This window comes from Benincasa hispida, chromosome 8, assembly GCF_027475165.1.
Source record: "Benincasa hispida cultivar pf3 chromosome 8, pf3_genome.v1.1, whole genome shotgun sequence".
NCBI classification, from domain to species: Eukaryota; Viridiplantae; Streptophyta; class Magnoliopsida; order Cucurbitales; family Cucurbitaceae; genus Benincasa; species Benincasa hispida.
The window spans coordinates 53,136,906-53,163,653 of NC_143485.1; the positions used below are offsets into that span (position 1 = coordinate 53,136,906).

The 26,748-nt window shown below is 29.7% G+C and overlaps 2 protein-coding genes across 2 annotated transcripts; both read right to left on the bottom strand.

Moving 5' to 3' along the window:
• Window positions 1-4,472: 4,472 nt before the first annotated feature.
• On the bottom strand, window positions 4,473-7,414 carry LOC120082615 (cysteine-rich receptor-like protein kinase 29). Its single transcript, XM_039037866.2, has 7 exons — window positions 6,333-7,414; window positions 6,115-6,246; window positions 5,859-5,992; window positions 5,549-5,759; window positions 5,227-5,464; window positions 4,967-5,123; window positions 4,473-4,876 (listed from the first exon to the last, which is right to left on the bottom strand). Exons 1-7 carry the CDS (start codon window positions 7,147-7,149, stop codon window positions 4,628-4,630), a joined length of 1,938 nt encoding a protein of 645 aa, XP_038893794.2. The 5' UTR covers window positions 7,150-7,414; the 3' UTR covers window positions 4,473-4,627.
• A 10,727-nt stretch (window positions 7,415-18,141) lies between these two features.
• LOC120083514 (cysteine-rich receptor-like protein kinase 29) lies at window positions 18,142-21,524 on the bottom strand. Its single transcript, XM_039039288.2, has 7 exons — window positions 20,079-21,524; window positions 19,886-19,996; window positions 19,664-19,779; window positions 19,389-19,599; window positions 19,013-19,250; window positions 18,771-18,924; window positions 18,142-18,673 (listed from the first exon to the last, which is right to left on the bottom strand). Exons 1-7 carry the CDS (start codon window positions 20,908-20,910, stop codon window positions 18,365-18,367), a joined length of 1,971 nt encoding a protein of 656 aa, XP_038895216.2. The 5' UTR covers window positions 20,911-21,524; the 3' UTR covers window positions 18,142-18,364.
• Between the last annotated feature and the right edge of the window lie 5,224 nt (window positions 21,525-26,748).

The following is a 26,748-nucleotide window of genomic DNA, read 5'->3' on the forward strand; positions in this document are numbered from 1 at the left end:
CATCGTTGATAATTGAGACTTATATTTCACTAGGATGACCATAGGTGACATGACCTTAATCCTGAGTGAGTTGGGAACTCTTGTCTATGAGGGCGGTCCTTTGATTTGTATGGGTGAGAGTGACTAGATTGACAACTTAATAAGCCTACCATTTTGGGGATTCGTTTGATTGGGGAGTTGGGAACTCAGCTATACAAGACGAAATTCACTCCTTTCTCAAAGCAGGGGTAAATAGATAAATTGCTCCCCTAAAGGCTGATTCCGGGTCTTGAACATATTGATCACGCCCTCTCTTGGGAAGAGAGGACTCAGTCTTAGTGGGACTATGACTTATTTATCATTAGAGAAATCAGTAGTACTTAAGAAGTTAGATGTAACTACAGGAGCAAAAGGGTAAATTGGCCTAGCTGTACTTACGAGCGATTTGTGAAGGTTCATCGCACTGTTGATTGGTTATATTGACACAGAAATATATCTGTAGTGCGAAGAGTTCAACTATCGGTCTTTAGTGGAGTGACCAACAGTTAACAAATGGTAAATATCGTGATTAAAGAGTTTAGTCAATTATTCACGTACCGTTGGAGCTTCTGTTGGGGTTGATGCCCTAAAGTCTCGTGTCCTGTAGTATGTAAACAGTTTGTACGAACGCTTATGTTGTATAATATATGATATTTACTTCACATCTTATATTTTGCTCAATTGCACGTTTCATTTGCTTTACCACAAACCAATAAATTTAAAATCTCTGGTTATCTATATGTAACTCAAGCATGTATGTGGCGACATACAAATGAATCATGTCTTGAGTGATAACCAAAATGGTCTGTAGTATATGGATAAAAGAGGGAAACCTTATCCTAGTAACGCTATGGATGCAACCCACTTTGTGGAATGGTCACAAGTGTTGTGACTTGTCACAGATAGTCTGATTTTAATAATTCGTATTGGGGACATGCGAGCGGGGGCGTCCTATACAAAGAGTTTGTATAAGACCTTACCATGAAGTGTTAACATCTCGTTATATAACACCATTCATGACAGAGACTTCACTTCACTAAAATGACCATAGGTAACATGACCTCAATCCTAAGTGAGTTGGGAACTCCTGCCATTGAAGGCGGTGCTTTGATTTGTATGTGTGTGAGTGGCCAGGTCGCCGATTCAAACCTACCATTTTGGGGATTCGTCTGATTTGGGAGTTGGGAACTCAGCTACACAAGATGGAATTCACTCTTTCCCCAAGGCAAGGGTAAGTAAATAGATAGCTCTCTTAAGGGCTAATTCCAGGTTTGAACGATGTGGCGCCACACACCTTCTATTGGCCTGAGAGGTGTTCACACATAGTTGGACTATGTTGTATTGTTCATTAGAGAAATCGGTAGTGCTTAAGAAGTGAGATGTAACTACAGGGGCAAAATGATAATTTGGCCTAGCTATACTTACGAGCATTTGTGAAAGTTCATCATACTCTTGATTGGTCATATCCGATGGACACAGAAATATATCTGTGGTAAAAAGAGTTCAATTGTTGATCTTTAGTGGAATGCCTGACAATTAATGAATGGTGGATCTCGTGGCTAAAGAGTTTAGTTAGTTATTCACGGACCGTTGGAGCTTCGAGCCACAGGTCCATTAGGTCCCGTGGGTAGCTTGGATAAAGTCGAAAATCAGTGTTTGGGTTAATTTGAAATGTTCAAATTGACAAAAGGAAGTTCGATTATGAATGAACCACCTAATTACAGAAAATCGAGAATAAGGGAGAATAATATAAAAAAGTAATAGGAAAAAAAACTTAAAAGGAACGAACAAAATTAATTGAATGGACTTAAATTTGAGATTTAGGAAGCATCATAGTATAAATAAGTTAATTTATCTTTTTTAAAAAAAAAGTTAATTTATGAGCCTGTTTATGTTTTTCTTATTACATCGAAATTTTATAAAGTAAAATATTTGTACATATTATATCATAATTTTTTGACATTTTCACGTGCATTACATGTGTTCATTACTAATGGTTACTGAAAAGTATCTAAAAAGTATTTTTATTACCTTCAAATTTGGAACTAATATTGCTAGTTTTGTTTAGTTTGACATGATTTATTAAGTAATTTCAAAAAATTAAGCATCAGGAGCAATTTGTGCAAAAATGAAAAAAAAAAAAAAAAACTCGGGGCAAACTCCAATTTTTAGCAATTACGGATTGGCTATGGAATTAGTAAGAAACCAAGGATCCAAGATCAAGAAAAGAGACAAACTTGGAAGACAATTTTGGGGAGCTAGTGTTGGAAGAACGTTACAATGCTGCACCCTGATGTTGTAGACCCGAGACCAATTGGAAACATGACAGCATTGCAAAGCTGCAACGCTATGACTTTGACGTGCAGTTGGCATGACGCCAGCGTTTCAATGCTAGTTTGCAGCATTGCTACATTGTGAGCATATTATAAATAATAGCGTTGTGCCTTCAGGTTTGAGGAAGAGAATGAGAGGAAAAAAAAAAGAGTCGACTTTGATAGATTTTACCTAAATTCTAGTATGTATAAGAGCTTGAAACAGAGCAATTCTTATCTTTTTTGGTTGAAGACTCGAAATTTTGACTGAGAGTTGATCTGAGAGCGATTCTAGATTGATCGTGACAGGAAGATTGATCATGATCATGTAGTTTTATTGAAGAACAATCCGATATTTGTGGCGGAGAGTCAAGAAGATCGTGATGGTATTCGAACCTATTGAGAGGAGATCGTTTTTCTTCGCCAATTTACTTTTCGCCATAATAATTTTTTTTTGTTAAATATTGTTATCGGAATCATGCGTGACTAAACTATGTTTCTAGGTATTTGTGGATTTTTGGGATGTTACTTTGAATATTGAATTTACAATTGATTGGTTTTGCATAGATTTCTAAATTATTTGTGCTTAATGTTTTTTATTCACTGGCCACTAATTGATTAGATGTCTTGAAAGAGAATTTAATTCGCTGGACCCAATAATTTAGATTATTATTCAAAATTGCATGAGAGTGAATTTAGAATAATAAGGGGTGTGATTGAAGGGTCTTAATGCTCTAACTATTCAAGCGATAGAAGAGATTCAGGTCAATGGGTAGTTATTAGGATAGTTTGAGCTCGAGAGAGGATTCTCTGATTTTAGAACTTCTAGCCTCAGTCTATCAATTTCGATCAATTGCATGTCATATTCATTGTATTCTTTAAATGAAATAACACTGGCATTGTTTTGCTCTGAACTGTTCTTATGTGTGACTGGATTTTTGTTATTCGTAGTTATAGATAAAAATCATCTTTTGGTTGCATGGATAAAATTGACAAAGAATTATGATAGCTAAGTTAGGAAAATTTTGCTCATGCTGCTCCCTGAGGACGATACCGTTTTTAGGATTTATTACTTCGATTACGTGCGCTTACGCATACCGTCGGTTACTAAAATATAAGGCGTTCAATTTTTAATTAAGAGAATTATATTTGGGGAATTGAATAAGTTTAGATGGGTTAAATTACACATTTAAACTTTGAATTTGATCGATTTCCTCCTAAAAGTTTGATAAGTGTTGCAATCCATCCTTGGATTAAAATTTGGGTAACTCACACATTGGGTAGGGAAAGAGCAAAATTGCCATCTGTACTATTCATTCATCTTTCTTCATTTTTCTAGAGAATTTGGGTTTGGGATTGAATCGAAAGAATAGTGGGTTTGATTCTTCTTCTATGGTGGTCAAGAATGAAGATAAGTAGAGCAGAGCCAGTGATTGGAAGAACAGAGGCGAGATCCAACGACGAGAATCCACCAAGTGGAAGCGACATGAAAAAGAATGGAGTCCGCCATTGAAGAGGAACAAAAAGCTTGAAGAAGTTTCAATAGAAAAATATTTTGCACAGCAGAGAACTTTTCTGATTGTTAAACATCATCATTTTCTCAATATTCACTTAGTAAAATCGAAGTTGACGGGGGAAAAAAAAGAATAAGTTTTAGAGCTAATATAAATCCAAAACAACCTATAAATTGAAGAAAACACATTAAATACCTATTATTTTCTAGGTATGTATGAATGCTAGCTGCCAATTTGGCGTTCCATTTTTTTTTTCAGTAATTCATTGCTTTTTCCATTACTATCAATAAACCCCATATAAAGAAAGGAAAAGGAAAAAAAAAAGGGAAAATACATTTTTTTTTGTCATATGACAATTTTGTCCTTCCTTAAAACACTCCAATTAAACAGGTTAATTGCAACACCTATCAAACTTTGGGGAGATAATTGATCCAATTAAAAGTTTAGTGGTGTAATTGGAACCAACCTCATAGTTTAGGATGGTTTGTGTAATTTTTCTATTATATTTTTACATCATCTTATTTATTTATTTTCTGCACAACAAATGTATATAAAGATTTTGAATTTTTAATCTTAAGAAAATGAACAAATACCAATTTTTAGTTAGATATATGCTTATGCTGACACATCTCGTAAACCATAGTGATGATATTATATTTATAAAATATAGTAAATTACTAGAAAAATTAAAGAGAGAGAGACAAGAAAAGCTCGAGAAAAAAAGACTTTAGCTTCAAGCTTATTTAATGTCTACCACTGTATCTGTGCATAATCTTTCATAGGCTAAGAGCAATTGTGTTGGGTTCTAGCATTCATAAAGAAAGAAGGCTGAGAGGGTGTTGGAAAATCGGTTAAGTCATCGTTCAGCATGAGAAGTACCGTAGTCATTTTTGGCCTTTCATCAACCTTTTCTTGAATGCAAAGTAACCCGACATGAATGCATCTTACCACTTCATTTCGTATCTCACTTTGAATTTCAATAGACGGATCTACAATATTCAATGGTGTTCCCTCCCTCCAATTTCTCCATGCCTACATATTGTAATTCAATTCACATTATTACAACTTTTAATTTAGAGGTGAATGATATTTTTCTTCAAAGAAAAAAAATGTTATACTTACATAGCTTATAAGAGAGTCTTCTATATTCTCTATGTTGCTACGAATTAGGTTATTTTTTTGTCCAGTCACAATCTCTAAAAGTAAAACACCGAAGCTAAAGACGTCTGACTTTGATGAGAGATGCCCATGTCTTACGTATTCGGGAGCCATATATCCACTTAAATTTAGCAAATAATGTCAAGAGTTAGTTGGGTAAAAGACTTAATATATATCCCAATTAGCAAAATTTTGTTTAATTATATTATAGTCCTAGTACTTACGAAGGGCCAATTATTGTGCATGTATCATCTCGTGTTTGTTCAGATGCGAATAATCTTGCAATACCAAAATCTGAAATTTTAGCATTCATCTCGTTATCTAATAAAATGTTACTAGCTTTTAGGTTTCGATGAATAATTTTGATTCGAGAGTCTTCGTGAAGATAAACAAGTCCTCGAGCAATGCCTCCTATGATTTTATAGCGTGTTGCCCACTCTAAACTTTGACGCTTGGGAGGATCTACATATCAAAAGGTTAGTTTTTGGAAAGGAAAAGAAAGAAAAAACAACACAGACACATCAAAGGAAAGAAGAATGATATTACCGAAAATGAAATTTTGAAGACTTCCATTGTGCAAAAACTCATAAATGAGAAACTTTTCATTTTCTTTGAAGGAGAAACCCAAAAGCTTAACTAAATTCCGATGGTGAAGCTTAGATACCAAAAGGAGTTCGTTCTTAAACTCAACATCTCCCTGATTTGAAGCTTGAGACAGCCGTTTCACCGCTACGATTCGTCCGTTTGGAAGCTTCCCCTGTTAATGGAAATCACACAAAACTCAAATGAGAAAAAAAGAATTCATCACCTGCTAATGTTAGGCTAGCCATAAAACTAAAACCTTATCATTAATTACCTTGTAAACAGCTCCAAACCCACCTTCCCCAACTTTATTTTCATCTGAAAATCCATCTGTTGCCATTCTAATGGTGTCGAAATCGAACTGCACAAACCCCATCGTCGTCATTTCTTCCTCGGTTCGACCCGTTGCTTCAAAACATAAGGTAAATTGATGGAAACTTAAGACCCATTTGGAATGAGTTCTTAAACAATCTGTTTTACCCTGCAGCGGTTGTTTTAATTGAAAAAGAAATCTAATTTAATCAGCTTACATTCTTCTTCATCGATCTTTGGACGGTTTTTTCTCAGACCCATGTAGATGGTGATCGTCAGTAGTAAAACTACAACGAGTGCAATTGGCACAATCACAGCTATGAGCGTTCCAGAGTGGTTACTTTTATTTCCTGAAAAACAGAGTATAGTAATTAAAGGGTAAAGAAGGAAGAAGGGAGCAATGCAAATTAATGGGAAATGGAAGTAGTAGAATTACCATGGGTAGTGCTGTTAAGCAGAGGAGGAACAGGGGAAGGCGAGGGCGGCGGCAGCGGCGGCGATTGAACGAGAGGGTAAGTCCCATATCGAAAAAGACAACTGGGCGTAAGAACTCTGCCCCCAAGGTTTCCAACACAGCAGTCTTGGATTATTGCCAGAGCCTCAGTCAAGCACTCGTTGCACTGCCGCCGGGACAAATCCGGGGTGCACTGAGCAAAAGCATAAATTGTGGGCAAATTTGGAAGAGTTATGTTCCCAGTCGAAAATTTCACACGGGAATCGCCGGCGGAGGCCTGGCCTATGAGACTCAAAATCATCTTCCTAGCGGCCTGAGTGAACCCTTCCGGATCCGACCCATTGAACGGATACGGCAAAGGAATGGACGGTGAAAGTTCCATGGAGCCGAGGATGGAGCGGTCGGAGTAACGGAGCATGCAGTTTTGGTACCAACCAATCGCTTCCCTTTGGGTCGGACACCGCACAGGGAGAAGATCTGTGGAGTCGCTGAGGCATTTCCGGCAAGTCTCGGCCGAAATATCCCCTCTGCAGAGACCGATGACGTTTGCTCTGTTTTCGCCGGCGCCGTAAGAGAAGTTGTAGAAGCCATAGTCAATCTGATGGTCGGTGGTGAGGGTGGAGAGGAGGTGGTTCAGATTGGCTTTGTAGGCGGCGCCGTCAGTTGTACGGTTGTTATTGCCTCCGTCGACGCATGTATAGTGCATAAATCTGGGCTGAGCAAATGCGAGAGGATAGTGAATCAGTGCCAACAGCAACAAACTCAGAGTAATTGAACAAACAAATCTTGAAGCAGCCATTGTTTTGTTGCTTCACATAACCTTCAAATTGTGAGCCACGCCATTTCCTTCTAAGACTAAACTTATAATTTATAATAATAAAGAAAATTTTACATTTAAGCCCCTAAACTAAATTTATAAAGAGAAAAAAAATTTTAAAAAGTCCCTAAACTTTTTCTCGAAAGTAAAACGTCCCTAAACTTTTAAATATTTGTTTTAGCCCTTTGATTTTTTTCTTTTTTTAAAGGAAAAAAAATCAAACATTTTAGTCCTTGCCTTTATTTTTATTTTTAACATTTTTTTTAGTACAATTGTTTAACACTTTTGATAATTTTAACAAATTAATAACGGAGTTATGAAAATTAAGGGACTAAAGAGGACTATTTTCATTTCTTTTTAATTGTGGTAGTTGCAAGAATAGCAAAAAAAAGAAATATTATAAAATTGTAGATTTAGCAATGATTTTTTGAAATTTACAAATATAGTAAAACAATATAAAATTTTATTACTATTTGTATTATTCCAATTTTACCCTTTTTGATATATATATATAAGTAGTATGTCTGATATACTTTATGTTTGATGTATCAATTAATTCTTAAGCTTTATGTTCAGTATAGCAGTCAACCGATATAGTGATACTATTGAAATACAAAATTTACCATTTATTATACCAATTTTATCCGTCAATAAGTGCTCATGCACTTGTTGTTTTTTGTAAACTTATATGATTAAAGTCCTTATTCTTGTTTTAGAGTATTAATTTTCTAGTAAAGCATCATAGACTTCTAATGGTTCAATTCGTCCCATTGGTAATTATTCTAAATGTAAGTTGATAAAGTATTGATACATCAATGTTACACTTGAAATTGAATTTTGAACAAATATTATTGATATACAAGAACAAATGTATTTTTAAGAAGTATAGTTATACTAATGATATACCAATGTTATACATTGAAACGAATTTTGAATTGACATTGATATACTACTAATACACTAATGTTATACTTAAAATTTTATTTAGAATTAATGTAATTCATCTACTATTGATTTATAATGAATATTGAAGTACTATTGATACACCAATGATATACTAAAAATAAATTTAATGACTATTGATACACCATTGTTAAATTTAAATGAATTTGAGTGAGTGTCAATAAATTACAAATACTCCAATATAATACTTAGTATTGCATTTTGAATGAATGATTATATACTATTGATACACTAATGATATATTTGAAATGCATTTTAAATCAATACTGATATATTTGAAATGCTTTTCTTTCTCTCCAAATATAGGTTATCAATCAACCCACATACAAAATATAAAATATATATATTATACAATTAATTTACCAAATTAAATTAGGATAAATTGCAATGAAATAGGATTAACTCAGGCAATTGCAGTAGTGGGTTAGATCTGAACGTCGATAAAGATAACTCACAAAACTTTAAGTTATTATTTGATTTGATTCTTGTTCAAACTTTCTTTTTAAAAGTCATCTTTAGAAAATCAGTATATTTCGTAACACCCGAGGTTGATGAGATTCGGGTTGCACCTATCATTCCAGTTTATATCATCCTTCTTTCAAGATTTACCATCAATTTGATGTAATAAAATAAAAAAAAATCTATTTTTCATTACAAATTTAGTCTCTAAACTTTGATACATTTTAAAATTTAAAGATCTAGTAATAGACAAAAAAAAAAAAAAGTTAAACTTAAAGTTGTATCGAACATAAATTCAAATTTACATCTAATCGATCAATTTATTTTTTAAAATTTTAACTTTGTTAGAGATTTAATACACACAAAATTAAAAGACTTAACAAACTTTTAAATACAATAATCAAAATGAAACAATTAGAAAAAACATTGATTGCATCCGAGTATGTACCCATCTTTTTTTTGGAACCTACCCAAACATTCAAATTATAGTTTGTCAAGTACATGTGAAGCTCTCTTTCTTCTTTTTAACTAAAATATATTTTGAGTTTGTTTTTATGGTGATAAATTATTGATACATAATATTACAGTTGAAATTAAATTTTGAACAAGTATTATAGATATACAAGAATGAATGTATCTTTAGGTACTAATGTGCTAATGATATTCCATTATTATAATTGACATAAATTTTAAATATATTGGCATAGATATATTGCTAATACACCAAAGTTATACTTAAAATTTAATATAGAGCTAGTGAGATGTGATTGATCTACCGTTGATTTATAATGAGTGTTGATATATTACCAATACACTAATAATATACTTAAAATAAATGTTTAATGACTACTAATATACTATTGATACACCACTTTTAAATTTAAATTAATTTTGAATGAGTGCCAATAAATTATTGATATTCCAAAATAATACATAGTATTGCATTTTAAACAAATGATGATATACTATTGATACATTAGTGAGACTTGAAATGCATTTTGAAATAGTACTAATATAAAACTAGAATACCAAATGTTAGGCTTTAAGCTTATCATCTTGAATAATATTACTTCATATTTGCTTTCAAGTGATAAAATATGAAATATATACGTTATATAATTGTTATACCATTTCATATCAAAATTTTTACAGTATAATAAATTAACTGATATATTTTACATTTGACATATTAGTTGACATAATTAATGCAATTAAGATATCCCATCAAAATTTAATAAAAACAAAAGTTGAATACATAACTTAAAAAAGAAAAACAAATTATCCCAAAACTTAAATTAGACCGTCAAAATAGAAATAGTTGTTTTCAACGTGCCATAATTAAAATCAGGTATTTCAGTTGTGATATGTTTTATAAAAAGTATATCAGTTTATTGATCTATTAAATATAAAATATATTATATTTACATACAGTAAAACTGAAATAATAAAAAAAACAGAAATCATGGTTAGATTTTTTTGTGCTATATTTACAAATTTAAAAATCATTGCTAGATTTTCAAAGGCCCTCTTATTTTATCCATTACAATTTCCCTTTCAGTCAGTTATTATCCAAAATTGGGACCTTGAATTGGTCATCACCACAATTTCTCTAAACAAATCAATTAATGTACGAGAAAATTTATGAACAAAATAAGACTTAGAAGACTTCATTCCTGCCGTATGAACTTTCAGTTGACTTAAAAAAAAAAAAAAAAAACAAAAACAAAACATTTAGAAAAGTAATTTAAATAAATTTAGTTAATTGTGATGGGAGACAAATTTTATTCTAATGATAAGAATAGTGGATCGAACTTAATTACAAATTTAGTTCCTAAATTTTAATATCTTTTTTAAAATTTAAAGATCTACTAAATAAAAAAAAAATGAAAATTCAAGGACTCATTCGACCTAACAATTCAAATTTACATCTCAATTTATTTTTACAAACTTCAAATTTGCCAATAGTTCTATTGTACACAAAACTGAAAGTTCAAAGATCTATTAAACACTTTTGAAAGTTCGTGGACCAAATGATTCAAACTTCAAAGTCATAGAGTAAACTCCTAATTTGACAAACTTTTTAATACAATAATCAAAATGAAACGAATTATAACAAAAAAGAAAAAAAAAACTTTATAAGTAAATTATGGTTTGCATCCATTTTTTGCAACTCATTCAAACGTCCAACTACAATATATCAACTGCACGTCCAACTCTCTTTTGTTAAAATTGAAAGCTCAAATATATCGGAGATATTACCTGTATTGTACACCAAATTAAAAGTTCAAAAACCTATTAAATATTTTAAAAAGTTCATAAATCAAATAGATAAAATTTCGAAGTTAAAAAATTAAATTCAAAGTTCCAGGATTTTTCCGTATAATAATTAAAATGAAACTAGCTATATTAAAATATTATTAAAAAGAATTAGACTTCATTTAGTAACGATTTGGTTTTTGAATTTTCTTTTTAATTAAGTCTATAGATTACTTTTACCTCCAAATTTCTTATTTTGTTATCTACTTTTAATTTTTGGAAACTAAAAAAATAGTTTTTAAAATTTTATTTTTACTTTTAAAATTTTGCTAAAAAGTCAGTCATTATACTTAATGGAAATATGCAAATTATAGTAAGATACAAGTAGAATATATACTTAATTTTTAAAAATAAAAAATAAAAAATAAAATAATTACAGATCTTAAAAAATAGTTAAATCCAACCACCACAACATCATTATTGAAAATGGAGGATAGCCAACAAAAAAAGAACCTTTCATTAATAAATTCATATCCCTTGGGAAACGCTGCGTAATTAGGAAGTGGTTTCGTTTTTCAAGTCGTGTGTGACTTTGAAAAGTCTAGTAAACGCTGCTTAGTCAACTACTTTTAATTTTTCATACCATTTTCTAACATTAATTTTTCTCTATTTTTTTTGTGTGTTATGTGACTTAAATTCATGAAAAATATTTGCTACATCCAATTAAAAATTGTAACAATAAAAATTTTTATTTTTCTTATAAAAAAGTATGAAATTAGTGCAGTCAATACTCTAAATTCTTTACAATTAATTACAAGTAGGGAAGACCATGAACTATAAATTAAGATAAAAGTTTTGGACTCAAATGAATATTTTTCTAAATATTAGTTCTTTGATCTTATTCAAAATTTAAAGATGATAGGTTACTTATTTCATTATAAATTAATTTTCAGATAGAATCCCTAGTTATCTAATATGGTATACGAGTCCATTAAACTCAAACGGACATTCATCCAAAAAAATTGGAATCAAGGCAACATGATTCTAATAAAAAGTATTAAAGTTATAAGATAGATGTTCATATATAAAATAAAAATGTAAGAAACCAACAAATGTTCATAGTTCCAAACATTTAAGAGCAAGTACTATTGGTGAAAAATATTGATTGAGAGGGCCTAGGAGAGAATGATGAAATCACTGTTAACCATGAAAAATGTGGTAGTCATTCTTGGCCTCTCAAGTAAATTTTGTTAAACATGAATGTGTCTAGTCATTCGATCCTGTTTGATAACATACTTGTTTCATGTTTCTTGTTTTGTTTTTTAGAACAAGAAATAAGATATGTTTGGTAACTATTTATGTTTATTATTTTTCGAAAAAAAAAAACAAACATTTTTATAATTATTTCTTTTTTTGCTCCTCTTCTTAAAGTTTAAATATAATTTAATTATACAATATAAAAATACATAATATGCATCCAAAAGTATTAAAAAGAAATTATCAAAATCTTACATCATCTAATACAAACTAGTCTCCATGTAAAATTAACACAAATAATAAAAATATTTCTATCATTCAAATGTTGTCGAAATTTGATATGCAATAAGATCTTTTTCTTAAATGATGTTTACTAAGATTCAACTCAATTATATTTTTATGTAAATGTTGCGATAGAAAATATTAAAGTATATATATTGTAAAATTTACATTCAAAATTAAAAGTAAAATATGAGTATAATTGAACTGGAATAAAATTTATATTAGCAATCTAGAGATCAAAAATTTGAATGTCAAAATTAAGATGATATATATATATTTTAAATTAGAAAGTATTAAAGTGAGGATAGGTAAACCTAGTAAAATAAAAGAAATTAAAAGAAAAGAAAAACCCTTTCATTAAATGCATATCGCGTAGGAAACGCTACTTAGTTGGGCGGTGGTTTTATTTTCTTAGTCGTCGGTGACTTTTGATGATTCTAAAGTCGTTCCAAAAATCTATTTTTAATCTTTTAAAATCAATTTTAATAATAAATATTTATATTTAAAAGTATAAAATTAAATATTAAATTAATTATGAATGATTAAAGAAGTGTTTTAAAGTAATTTTGAATATGTCGGGAGTATTTTTAATAATTCTAAAATCACTCTTAAAACATGCATTAGTTGGAAGTGGGAAATGGAGGAGAATATGAACTATAGATTAAGAAAATAATTATTTTGGACCAGAATGAATATTTTTCAAAAAAATTACACAGAATCTAAAATTAGATTCATTAATATTTCTCTCACCCGAGAGCTTTGCCTTGTGGACTAAGATTCTACTCCATTATATTGTTAGGTAGATGTTGTGGTAGAAAATATTAAAATATACATATTATAAAATTTAAATTCAAAATTAAAAGCTAAAATGAATGTGGTTCAACTATAGTAAAACTTGCACTATCGACCTAAGTCAGAGATTTGAATCTTCTCTAAAATTTTCAAAAACCATGCCATATTTTGAAAACTAAAAAAATAGTTTTTAAAAAATATGTTTTTTATTTTTAGAATTTGGCAAAGAATTAAACTCTTCTACTTAAGAAGAATGGAGACAGATGTAGGAAATAAAGAGGAAATATAGAGGAAATATAGTTGTTTTTCAAAAACCAAAAACCAAAAATAAAATGGTTACCAAACAGAGTCTAAATGATTATTAAACAAAGTCTTAGTAATTTATGGTCTAAATAGATTTGAAACCTAAAAAAATTAGGTTGAGTTACAAGTTTCCTTGAATTACGAGTTTATTCCTTAAACTTTCACTTTTGTGTTTATTTGATCATTGAACAATAAAACTTATCTAATAGGTTTCTAAAGTCAACCCCATTCAGTAACTATTTGTTTTTTCTCTCTTTTTGTTTTTTTAAAATCAAGTTTATTATCTCTCAATTTTTTATAGTAATTTTTATGTAAAAAAATCGAATTCTAAGTAGAATTCCAAAATATATATATATATATAATTTTTCAAACCTTGTATTTGTTTTTGAAAACATTGGTACGACATATCTAATAATGCAAGAAATATGGGTTTCTAGGTTTAACTTTTAAAATTAAAATTCAAAATCAAAATGGTTACCAAATGAGTTATAAACTTTAAATTTTGAATCAAGTACGTCCTTAAATTTTAAAAACTGTTGAACAAGTCCTTTTAAAAGATGTGTTGAATAAATCCTTAAACTTTCAATATTTGACATCAAATTGAAAATTTAATACCTACGGTCTCATTTTGTAACTATATGGTTTTTAGTTTTTGTTTTTGAAAATTAAGGTTATTTCATTTACATTTCTTATAATAATTTGCATATTCCTTAAGTATAATTGTTAAATTCTTAGTAAAATTCAAAAAACCAAAACAATTTTTTGAAAGCTACTATTTTTAGTTTTCAAAACCTGGCTTACTTTTTTAAACAATTGATGAAAAGTAGATAATAACGTAAGAAATTTGGAGATAGAATTATTGTCTATAGGTTTAATTTTAAAAAACAAAATAAGAAATAAAATGGTTACCAAATGGGACTTAAATATTTTAAAAATTTAGAAAACTAATCATCAATATCTTTAAAGTTTAAACACTAAAAAATACCCGTTAATTTGAAAGTTTAGAGACTATACTTATAATTAAGTTGTTTCTATTAATTACAAAACAAACGTAATTATTTATACTAAACTGGACCATTTTTCATTAATAGTTATTTTTTAAAATTGAGACCTATGAATTGGTCATCATTCACAATTTCTTCGAGAGAAAAAAAAAGAGAAAGAAATCAATTAATGTTCGAGGAATTTTATGAATGAAAGAAGACTTAGAAGACTTTATTCCTGCCGTACGAAAGACTTTTAGTTTGGGTTTTTAAAAATAATTTTTCTGTAGATTTGAGTTTAGAAAAATTGGTCAATAAGTAAATAGTATGGACCGTTTTCAAATATGGGAAGACGACAAAAAAAAAAAAAAATTATAAATAATAGTAAACATCATTGTCTATAAACTATTATTTGTGTTTATCATGACATAACATAGATAGTAGTTTATCACTATCTATTGTGGTCTATAAAAAATAGACGGTAATATTTTGTTATCAGTTGTAGATATTTCTAGTAGTTTTGTTGTTTAAAATAATTTTCAAATTGATATTTGTTAAGTTTTAATTTTAAATTAGAAAAATTTAGGCTATATTTGGTAACTATTTGGGTTTTGGTTTTTGTTTTTAAAAAATTAAATTTATTTCATCCATATTTCTTACAATGATTTGTATCTAAGTAATATAGTTGAATTCTTAGTCAAATTTCAAAAATAAAAACAATTTTTTGAAAGTTACTTTTTTAGTTCTCAAAATTTGGCTCGATTTTCTAAACCAATGATGAAAAATAGATAACAAATGAAGAAATGTGAAATTGAAAATAATGTTCGAAACTTAATTTTAAAAAAAAAAAAAAAAAAAAAACAAAGCCTTAGTTACACACATTTCAATCTTTTTTGTATTTATATTTAGTTTATCATTTATCATAATATAATTATTTAAAAATTTACATGATTTAAATGCAATTAATTTTGTTTAATCCAAATTGTTTCATAAAAGTTCTTTGAAAGAATAATTGTTAATAGAGATTGAATCAATTGGCTCGTTTGGTAACCATTTTATTTTTAATTTTTTTAATTTTAAAAATTAAACCCATTTACTTTAATTTCTTATAATCATTTGCATCTTTCTTAAGCATACATCAGTTGAATTTTAAAAAAAATTTAAAAAACAAAAAACAAGTTTTTAAAAACTATTTTTGTTTTAATTTTGAAAAAATGACTTGGTTTTTTTTTAAATCATTGGTAAAAAGTAGATAACAAAGAAGAAATTTAGAGATAGAAATAATGTCTATAGACTTAATTTATAAAGATGCAATTATTTTTGTTAAATTACAAATTTAATCCATAAACTTTGATACTCTCTAGAAAAAAGTGAAAGTTTAAGATTTAATTAGACATAAAATTAACATCTAATATCAATTAATTTTTAAAAACTTCACATTTTTCAAAGACCCATTAGACGCAAAATTGAAACTTTAAAAATAGACACTTCTGAAAGTTTTATGGACCAAATCATTCAAACTTCAATCTAAAAAATGATACTAACCTCAAAATTCAAACAAATTTTTAGTACAATAATCAAAATAAAATGACTTATAAAAAAATGGTGCATTTTGGACTACATTTTCAAGTGGACAATGGACTCGACTAAAATATTGTTCAAATGAAGGAAAATATTTTTATTTATTTATTTAATACACACATACCAGGAAACATTGCTTAAAGTTTGCTAAAATTGAAAGTTAAAATATGTCCAGATATTAGATCTATTAGACACAGTTCAAAAAACCTATTAAATATAAATACTTTTGATAATTCATAGATCTAACATATTTTTAAGTGTTTAATCTAAAAAAGAATCATTTTTTGAAAGAAATTAAAATGTTAGACAACCATTCAAAATAATTTTCATATGTATTTAATAAATTTTTATTAAAAATATTTAAATAAAAATGAGTTTTTAAAAAATACTATTCAATATAAAAATAAATTTTGTGAAAAACATTTTTTCTTCTCGAATCAATTCAAACTGTCTTAAATTACGAATTTTTTTAAGTACCGAAAGGAGTTGATATATATATATATATATATATATATATATATATATTAAAGTGGAAAGTCAATGAAGGAAGGATAGCTAACGCACTAAAATAAAGAAATTAAAAGAACAGAAAAAAAAAAGCCTTCATTAAATGTATATCCTGTAGGAAACGGTGCTTAGTTAGGGGAGGAAATGGTGTCATTTTCTGAGTCGTCGGTGACTTTGAAAAGTCTGGTAGACGCTGCTTAGTCACCTAGCTTTAATTTTTCACCCTATTTTTCAACTTTAATTTTTCTCTCGAATGATTTTAAAACGATTAAAATCATTTTTAACAATTTTAAAATCGTTATAAAATATATTTTTAATTATTTAAAATTAATATTAATGATAACAAAATTTATTTAAAAAATATTAAATTAATTTTAAATGATTAAAGAAGTATTTCAAAATAATTTTAAACATGTCAATAGTATTTTTAACAATTTCAAAATCACTCTGTACTATAGGAGTGTTCAAATAACCCGATAATCTGAACAACCCGAATTACTCAACCCAAAATGTAAAGGTTGGATTGGGTTAGTTTTGTTCTTCAGTTGGGTTGGGTTGGGTTGAATTTTTCTATTCTTATTGGGTTGAGTTGGGTTGTGGGTTGGCTAAAAAAAATTGGATTGACCCAATCCAATCTGAATTTTATATATATATTCTTCTTTGTTTAAAGTTTGATTTCTTTGTATTGATTAATTTTTGAATTTTTAATATATATTTTTTAAATTGTTATATATGTCTTTGTTTAAAGTTTACCATAAATATCATAGATATTTGGTATTTAGCATCTTAATTTTATGAGATTTTAGTTATTAGTTATGTTTTGTATATAAATTTATATATTTTTCATTAAAAATAAAAAAATAAGTTATAACCTGACAATCCAACCCAACCCGGGTTGGGTTGGAAACTTTATTTAGGTCATTTGGATTGTCAGTCAAACTAACCCGAATTTTCGGATTAGTCCGAAAAATACCTTCAATCCAATCTAACTCATATACACCCCTAATGCACTATTAGAAGCAAGGAAATAGAGGAGAATATGGACTATAAATTAAGATAAAGATTTTGAAGAGAGTGATTATTTTTCAAAAAATTTACATGAATCTAAAATTAGATTCATTAATATTCTAATATTATTGAAAATCTTATATTAGAAAAATCAATAGACATTACAATCTTAATGAGATAGATGAGTTACTCCTCTCATTATAAATGAGTTTGAAGAGTTATCTAATATGATATAAGAGTACATGAAGCCTAAATGGACATTCAGTTAAAAAAAAAGAGAGAGAGAGAGATTTAAGATACCATAATCCACTTAATCATGAGGATATATTAGATGATATAATGTTAAATTTAGCTCCATTCATTAGTTTAATCTTTTAGATCAATCGATGATTTAATAACATAGATAGTCATGAGATAGAAACAAATGTATAACGTTCATGGTTCCAATGATGGAATTCTATTCAAAATATATAAGAACAAGCTCTATGATAAAATGTAGAGGAGATAATTGATTGATTCAAAAAGAGATCAAGCAAGCATTTTTTAGGAAGGAGGGCCAAAGTTGTAATCGAAGTTTCACATCTTTTAAAAATGGAAAAGTTCATATTATAAATGTATATTACTTTATAGGTAAACCCATCATACAACTTGCTTTTACATCTTTTTTTGGCCTTGTACTATTATTTCATAATAATAACATAGACATACATAAACTAACAACAATATAATTCAGTATTTGATAAATTATTTATATCATGAGTTGAACTATGATCTTATTTCATACCAACAAGATAGACATACATAAACTAACGAGGATATAACTCAGTAATTGACAAGTCATTTAGATCATGAGTTGAACTAGGATCTTCAAATTGTTGAGACTTTTGAGAGTAAGTACTATTGATGAAAAATGCTGGTTGAGAGGGCCTTGGTAGAGTGATGGAACCACTGTTAAGCATGAGAAGTACGTTAGTCATTGTTGGCCTCTCAAGTGGATTTTCTTGAACGCATAACAATCCAATATGAATGCATCTGGCCATTTCAATTTTTGAACCACTTTTCAAACAAGGATCAACAATATCTAGTGCATTTCCTGATTGCCAATTTCTCCATGCCTACAAGAACAACACTTAGAATGAGCATTCATATGCATCTACTCTAATTACACTAAGATTTCTCCAAATAGGAAAGAAAATATGAATTTTTACTTACATAGTTAACAAGAGTTTCTACAATCTCTTTGTTGGTTTGAGCTCGGTTATTCTTTTGTCCTGTCACAATCTCTAGAACTAAAATACCAAAACTAAATACATCTAATTTGATCGAAAATTGACCATTCCATGCATACTCTGGAGCCATATATCCACTGCATTCAATAGTGGCATAGACAAATTTAATTAGTAGTTCCCTCACCATATAAAATGTAACATGAGATAGTTGCTAGTAGTACTTACTATGTACCAATGATTTTTCTTGTATCTCCTTGTGTTTGGTCATGCATAAATAGTTTTGCAGTTCCAAAATCAGAAATTTTAGCATTCATCTCTGCATCTAATAAAATATTAGAAGCTTTGAGGTCTCTATGGATAATTCTAAGTTGGGAGTCTTCGTGGAGGTAAATAAGTCCTCGAACAATTCCTTCTATAATATTGTACCGAGTTTTCCAATCTAAAATCTCACGCTTAATTGGATCTGCATGCACATTATTTAAATCCAAAATTAGGATAGTTAATAGAAATTTTTTAAAATGAATCTAAAAAGAAAATCTAATTAATTAAAAGAAATGAAGTGGGAGAAACAGAGGAAGTAAGCAGAGAGAAGGGGTATTACTAAAGAGGAATTTCTCAAGACTGGAATTCTCTACAAACTCATAAATGAGGAGCTTTTCATTTCGGTTGAAGCAGAAACCCAAGAGCTGAACTAAATTCCGATGTTGAAGCTTAGCGACCAACACGATTTCATTCTTAAATTCGTCATCTCTTTCATTTGAGCCTTGAAATAGTCGTTTCACAGCTATATTTTGTCCATCCGGAAGCCGACCCTGTCAATTAATTACATGAAATTGGGTCTTCAAGTTCGTATGTTAAGGCTTGGATTGGGGTTACCTTATAAACAGCTCCAAACCCGCCTCTCCCAAGTTGATTTTCATCGGAGAATCCATCCGTTGCGACTCTAATGGTATCGAAATCGAACTGCAAAGATTCTACATTCGGGCTTCCATCTTCACGCAGATCCATGGATCAAAAGTTCAAAGTTAAAACACACACAATAACGAATCTTATAGTGAAGTAACTTTGGGGCTCAAAAGGAGTTTCAGCATTATTTACTTTTAGGAGAATTTCTTGCCCTTAAGATGATGATGATTAGGAGCAGAGCAGCCACAACAGCAACCACAATAATAGGCACAAAAATGAAGACCAGTCTTCGAGTTCTGTTTCCTGTAAAAACAAAACAGAGCACTCAGAGAGAGAGAGAGAGAGAGAGAGAAAAGAAAAAGAAAAAGAATGAAAAGAAAATTGCCTTGTGAAGAAGTAGTAGTAGTATTTGCGAAAATCGGAGGTGGCGTTGACGCCGGCGGATCCTGAAAGACACGATCGATATCAAATCTAATACTACAGCTGGGTTTCATAATTCTAACCCTTGCAACCCGATCATAAACATCTTGATTTTGTGCAATGGAAGAAAGCAGGCAGTTAGTGCAATCATTGGAAAGCAAGTCAGGAGTGCATTGCACAGCCCCATAAATGACAGGGAAATTTGGGACTGACGTTCTTCCAGTGGCATACTTAAAACGAGAATCACCGGATGCAGCTTTAGGGGTGAGTTCTTGAAGCAAATCAGTGGCCAATTGAGTGAAGCGAGGGTCTGAAGCATTACTGGGCAGCACCACAAAGCGAGTTGGTGAAAGGTCCATGACGCCGAACAAGTTGCGGTCGGAGTAACGAAGCATACAGTCATCGTACCAAGCAACAGCATCAATTTGGGTGGGACAGTTTTGGGCGAGAAGGGTTCTTGACTTGTTGAGGCATGTTTGGCAAGAGTCTGGCATAACGTCTCCTCTGCATAGCCCAATAGCATAAGCTTTGTGGTCATGGCCGTAGGAGAAGTTGTAGAAGCCATAGTCAATTTGATGGGTGGTTAAGGTGGAGAGGAGGTGGTCAAGATTGGCTTTGTAGGTACTGTTATTGGTGTAGTTTCCTTGGGCATCATCGCAAACGCTTCCCAGATCTTCCTGAGCGATTGCCATGCGGTTGCGTTGGCAAATTGGTAAGAAGAAGATTAGGAAACCCAAGTAGAGGGAAGAACACTTGAATCTTAACCAAACCATTTTTGTGTATGGTATGACGAGCATTGAACGTGAGATTTGTTTACTTATTTTATAATGGGAAATTCAAATTTATTCCAATAAAATTTTGGATTATTTTCAAATAAAATAATATTAACCTAATTTATTTGATACTCACATTTTGCTATACTTTAAAATACCCCTACTAATTATACTATTTAAAATAATTATCCTAAAATTTATAATTTAGTTTGTGGTATTTTTTTCTAAAAAATAATCCTATAATTACTTTTTTTCTATAATTTTTTTAGTTTGTTATCTAATTTTTTTTTATTAATGTTTGAAAAAAAAAGCTGAAATTCGAAAACTAAAAAAAATAGCTTTAAAAAATTTGTTCTAATTTTTGGAATTTGACTAAAAATTTAATTTTTATACTTAATAAAAATACAAATCATAATAAGAAATTAAAAAAAATATATATGCTTACTTCTTAAGAATCAAAAAACAAAAAACCAAATGGTTGTTGGAGCTTTAATTTTTTGGTATTGTAGGTTAGAAAAATATTTTTTTTTTTTAAAAAACCCATCTATTCTCACTCCTATCATTCTCTCTCTCCTTCCACCATCTTTCCCACTTCTTCATCCTCTTCTCTCTCCTCCACCTTATTTTTCCTTGATCTATTATTATTACAAAATATAAAGGAAATCAAACTTCCTCTATATTTAAAAGATGGACAAATATCAATTTACCTTTCTAAATTTTGAGTTGTATCAATTTAAACTTTAAATTAATAATTGCAATAATTTGAACATTAAATTGATAATTGTATCCATTTAAACTCTAAATTTTCATAAGTGTATCAATTTAGACCCCGTTTGGTAACCATTTTATTTTTTTGTTTTTGTTTTTGAAAATTAAGCTTAAGGACACTACTTTCACCTTAATTTCTTCATTTGTTATCTATTTTCATCAATGATTTAAAAAACAAGCCAAAATTTGAAAACTAAAAAAAATAGCTATTGAACAAGAAATTGGACTAGTCACAAACTGCCATGTCATTCACTAAATTAATGACGAAATTCCAAATCATCAAATTTGGGACCAACTAAGAGGTGCCCAAATTGGAGTTGAAGACAAATTTTGATGACGCCATGTCGTTTTATTATGACTATTGAATCAGATAAGATTAATTTGACCAAATTTGATATTATTATTTAGGTTAAAAAACCAATTGAACCCAAAAATAGGCTTAATTTGACTCAGATGTCAAATAAGGCCCAAATCTAATTAGTTGGACCTAGGGCCAAGTCCATGGACCAACCAAACCTAAACCCATGAAGCCCACCTAAAACTCTATAAATAGAAAGATTTTCCTCATTTTTTGGGTCGGTAATTCTACAATCTAGAGAGCTTAAAGGGAATTTTCTACAATCAAAAGACTCTTTGACTTTTGAAGCTCACCACATTGACTGAAGTCGTTTAGAGATACAAACATTTTGAAGACCAAAATTCTTTGAAGATACAAGCATTTTGACCACGTTTGAAGACTGAAGTCCTTTGGAGATACAAGCATTCTGAAGATGAAAGTTCTTGGAAGATACAAGCATTCTTCCAAGACTCCAAGCTCAAAAACATCCACACGCTCTGCTTCTATACATCAAGTGTACGCATTCAACCGAGAGAGAATCAGAGGATCAAGTAGTAGAGATCGAATCGCGTCTTGTCAAATCAACATTAACACCAACTCAAATTCAACTCCACGAAACAAGTTTATCTGGAAGCCTCGTGCGAACACTAATCCTCCAAGAAGATCATCAAGCCCAAAGGCCAATCATTCAAGAAGATCAACAAGCCCAAGTGCCGATCATCTAAAAAGATCATAAGACTATAGTTTATTTTGAAAGTTATGTATTGGAGATTGTACCCACTTTCCACAAAATTAATACAAGTACAAAGTTCAAGTTCCATAAAATAAATTTCTAGCTTTCAAAAAGTTGTTTTTGTTTTTGAAATTTGACTGAGAATTCAACCATTGTAATTAAGAAAAATACAAATCATGATAAGAAATGACATAAATTTGATTTTCAAAAACAAAAACAAAGAACAAAATGGTTACCAAACGGGCTTAAACAATTCACTAATGTTGTAACATTCAACATCTATGCAATTCATAACAATTTTAATAATACCTACTATGCTATAGTCATCATTTGATTTTTTATTTTTAGTTTTTAAAATAAATTCGTAAACACTTCTTCGATCTCTAAAATTATTATTTTGTTATTTAATTTTTATCAATGTTTTCAAAATCCAAGTAAAATTTTGAAAAAATAAGTAGTTTCTGTTTTCAAAATTTGTTTAGGAATTCGATGCAAATCACTCTAAAGAAAGTGAGAGCAAATAAATTTAATTTTCAAAAAACCGCCTAAACTAAATATCTCAACCAACCAGAGCAGATATAAAAATGTGCACTCAATAAACGATTCTCAAACAAAAATTTAATAAATTTTTAACGGACAAAGAGCTTAATGGTACAGATTGGATCCACGTGGCATAACAAGATTAGGTGGATCCTACAAATAAATCCAACAGTGACAGATCAGGGACAATTTAGTAATTTTACTTGATGTATGGAAGATCGGTATAATCAAACTAATTAATTTTTGCAAATCACTCTAAAGAAAGTGAGAGCAAATAAATTTAATTTTCAAAAAACCGCCTAAACTAAATATCTCAACCAACCAGAGAGCAGATATAAAAATGTGCACTCAATAAACGATTCTCAAACTAAATTTTTAACGGACAAAGAGCTTAATGGTACAGGTTGGATCCACGTGGCATAACAAGATTAGGTGGATTCTACAAATGAATCCAATAGTGACAGATCAGGGACAATTTAGTAATTTTACTTGATGTATGGAAGATCGGTATAATCAAACTAATTAATTTTTGCAAATCACTCTAAAGAAAGTGAGAGCAAATAAATTTAATTTTCAAAAAACCGCCTAAACTAAATATCTCAACCAACCAGAGAGCAGATATAAAAATGTGCACTCAATAAACAATTCTCAAACTAAATTTTTAACGGACAAAGAGCTTAATGGTACAGATTGGATCCACGTGGCATAACAAGATTAGGTGGATCCTACAAATGAATCCAACAGTGACAGATCAGGGACAATTTAGTAATTTTACCTGATGTATGGAAGATCGGTATAATCAAACTAATTAATTTTTGCAAATCACTCTAAAGAAAGTGAGAGCAAATAAATTTAATTTTCAAAAAACCGCCTAAACTAAATATCTCAACCAACCAGAGAGCAGATATAAAAATGTGCACTCAATAAACGATTCTCAAACAAAAATTTAATAAATTTTTAACGGACAAAGAGCTTAATGGTACAGATTGGATCCACGTATTCAACAGTGACAGATCAGGGACAATTTAGTAATTTTACCTGATGTATGGAAGATCGGTATAATCAAACTAATTAATTTTTTTTTTACTAAGTGGGTGCAATTAAGCAAATTAACAATATTTTTTTAAATAATTTCACTTTGAATTAAATGAGAAATTAACCATCACACTTTAAAGCACAATTTTTAAATCTAATAAAAAAGATTAGTAAAAGATATATAAATTTAAGAATTACCAATCAAAATAAACATACCTGAGTAATTAAATTTAAGAACAAAAATTACAAATAATTTCAAGCAATAACATTTAGGAACAAATTAATTGCAAAATTAAAAAAGAGAGGGATAGAGAAATTGACATCGATAATTTTATAGTAGTTTGGCGGCCTACATCCACTTCCCAAGCTCCTCTTTTTCTGGGCGTAAGAACAAACCCAATCCTTTCTACAATTGAGGATCAAACTCGAAATCAAGAGTAACTTTTACAATAGTTTGGAAAAGTAAAGAGCACACTTGACAAACTCTCTACAAAAATAGATTTACAAATTTTAGCACTCAATGAATCAATCCTCACAACATAAAATATTTCTCTCAAGAATAAGATGAAAAGAAGAAACTTGAAGCTTAGAGAGAGCAAAAATGGAGGCTTAATGAATTATAGAGGATTGAAAATAATGTGTAATTATTGTATTAATTTGGAGAAGAAGATGTGTTTAAATAGAGAAGGAGGATGGTGAAATCCAAATTTAGTTTGGGCCATTGAATGTTGGTAAAATAAAATTGAATGGAGATTTAAACTCAAGTAGCCGTTAGACAAAAATAAAAAATTAATGTAATAATATATTTCTTTTAAAACCCAACAAAAGCAAATGCCCACCATGCGTCAAAAACTAGTCGTTAGACATAAATATAAAATAATATTAATTTTTTTTTAAATTCATCGAAAAATAAAAATTCGTGTCAGTTTTCCATCGCTCCAAGTGTCACATTTCAATTGGTTTACTTTGATGAAAATTTTTTTGGCATGTCATCCACTCATGATTTTTCCATTATGCTTGTTCGACCATATCTTCTTTGTTTAAGGTCTGATTTATTTGATTCAAATTGTTTTGGAACCATTATTCCAAGCTCTACGCAACAGACACTTCAAAACACTCAAATTATCAATAAAAGTAGGTTTGTTATTATCAAAATATTAATTAATTAATTAATTTGGAATTAAGGGCCAAAAAGCCAACAATCTCCCATGACAAACAACATAAAAAAAATGAAATATGAAGTAAAGTGTGGTATGAAATATGTTCTTGGTGATAATTAACACATATACAATTTCAATTCACTTGAACCAAGGAGTATATTCAATCGTAACATGCTTTCATTTTTCTTATTATCTCTCCCCATTTTGGAATCAATCAAAAAAGAACAATTAAGGAAATTAACATAAATATATGAAAGGTTCTCCTAAAATCATGAACACATACTATTTTGCATATTTCTTCTCCTATCAAGGCGCCATTTTGTCCGGAGCTAAGTAGGTGTCGTTAATTCTACCTAACTCGAAACAAACAATATTTATAAAGCTCGAACGACAACCTAACTAACTCGTAGTTAAAGTGGAAGTAAGAGGTTGATCCACAAAGAAATGTTATTTAATCCTTTCTTTAGTCAAGCTTAACTATGAAAGCTATAAAATGGGGGTTTTTGATTAAGACAAAAAAGCATGCTAAAAATCAAAAGATAAAGGATAGTTGTAACCAAGTTTAGAACAATCTTGCTTCTAATCCAAGTTAGACGTTCATTGAAATTCTTATCATTGAATTCTACAAATTTAATTCACAATTGAATTAAGCATGAACTACTTACTTAATCTAGATTAAACTAATTCTACAAAGGTGGACAACTAGCATAACCTAGTCAAGAAAGCGTCCTAATCAACGAATAAGCTAGGATAGCCCTAATCCTTATCTGTTTACATGCTTCTAACTTTATTAGGTTCCTTAGTGGTCATATAGAAGAGAAACATGAGCACTAAGTTTTAGGATTTAATTGCGTTGATTAATTGTTAAGATAGCTTACTCAATTAACCGAATTTTCTCTAAATCTAGTAATTAGTGCGTCCTAGGTTAGTCAGTCATTCAACACACAATTACTATTCTCTCTTGGAGATCTTGGCTAGACATTCTATCGAACACATTAAAAGCAACGTATTCAATCATGATTGAATGTGACAAAACCAAGCATCTAGGCTAAACATGCTCAAGATATAGATCATTCAACATGCTTCAAGAATTAAAACTAGATCCAGAATACTCAATTTAGATTGCTAATGATAAAGAAAAGTAGAAAACTCAAAAGAATTTGCAAGAACTATTAAAATAGAAATAAGATTCAATTACTTCATAAATCCATAAGCAAATTCATGAAGAATTACAAGTTATTGATTACAAATAAAAAAGAAATCAAAATCTAACCTAGGTAGGAAACAAA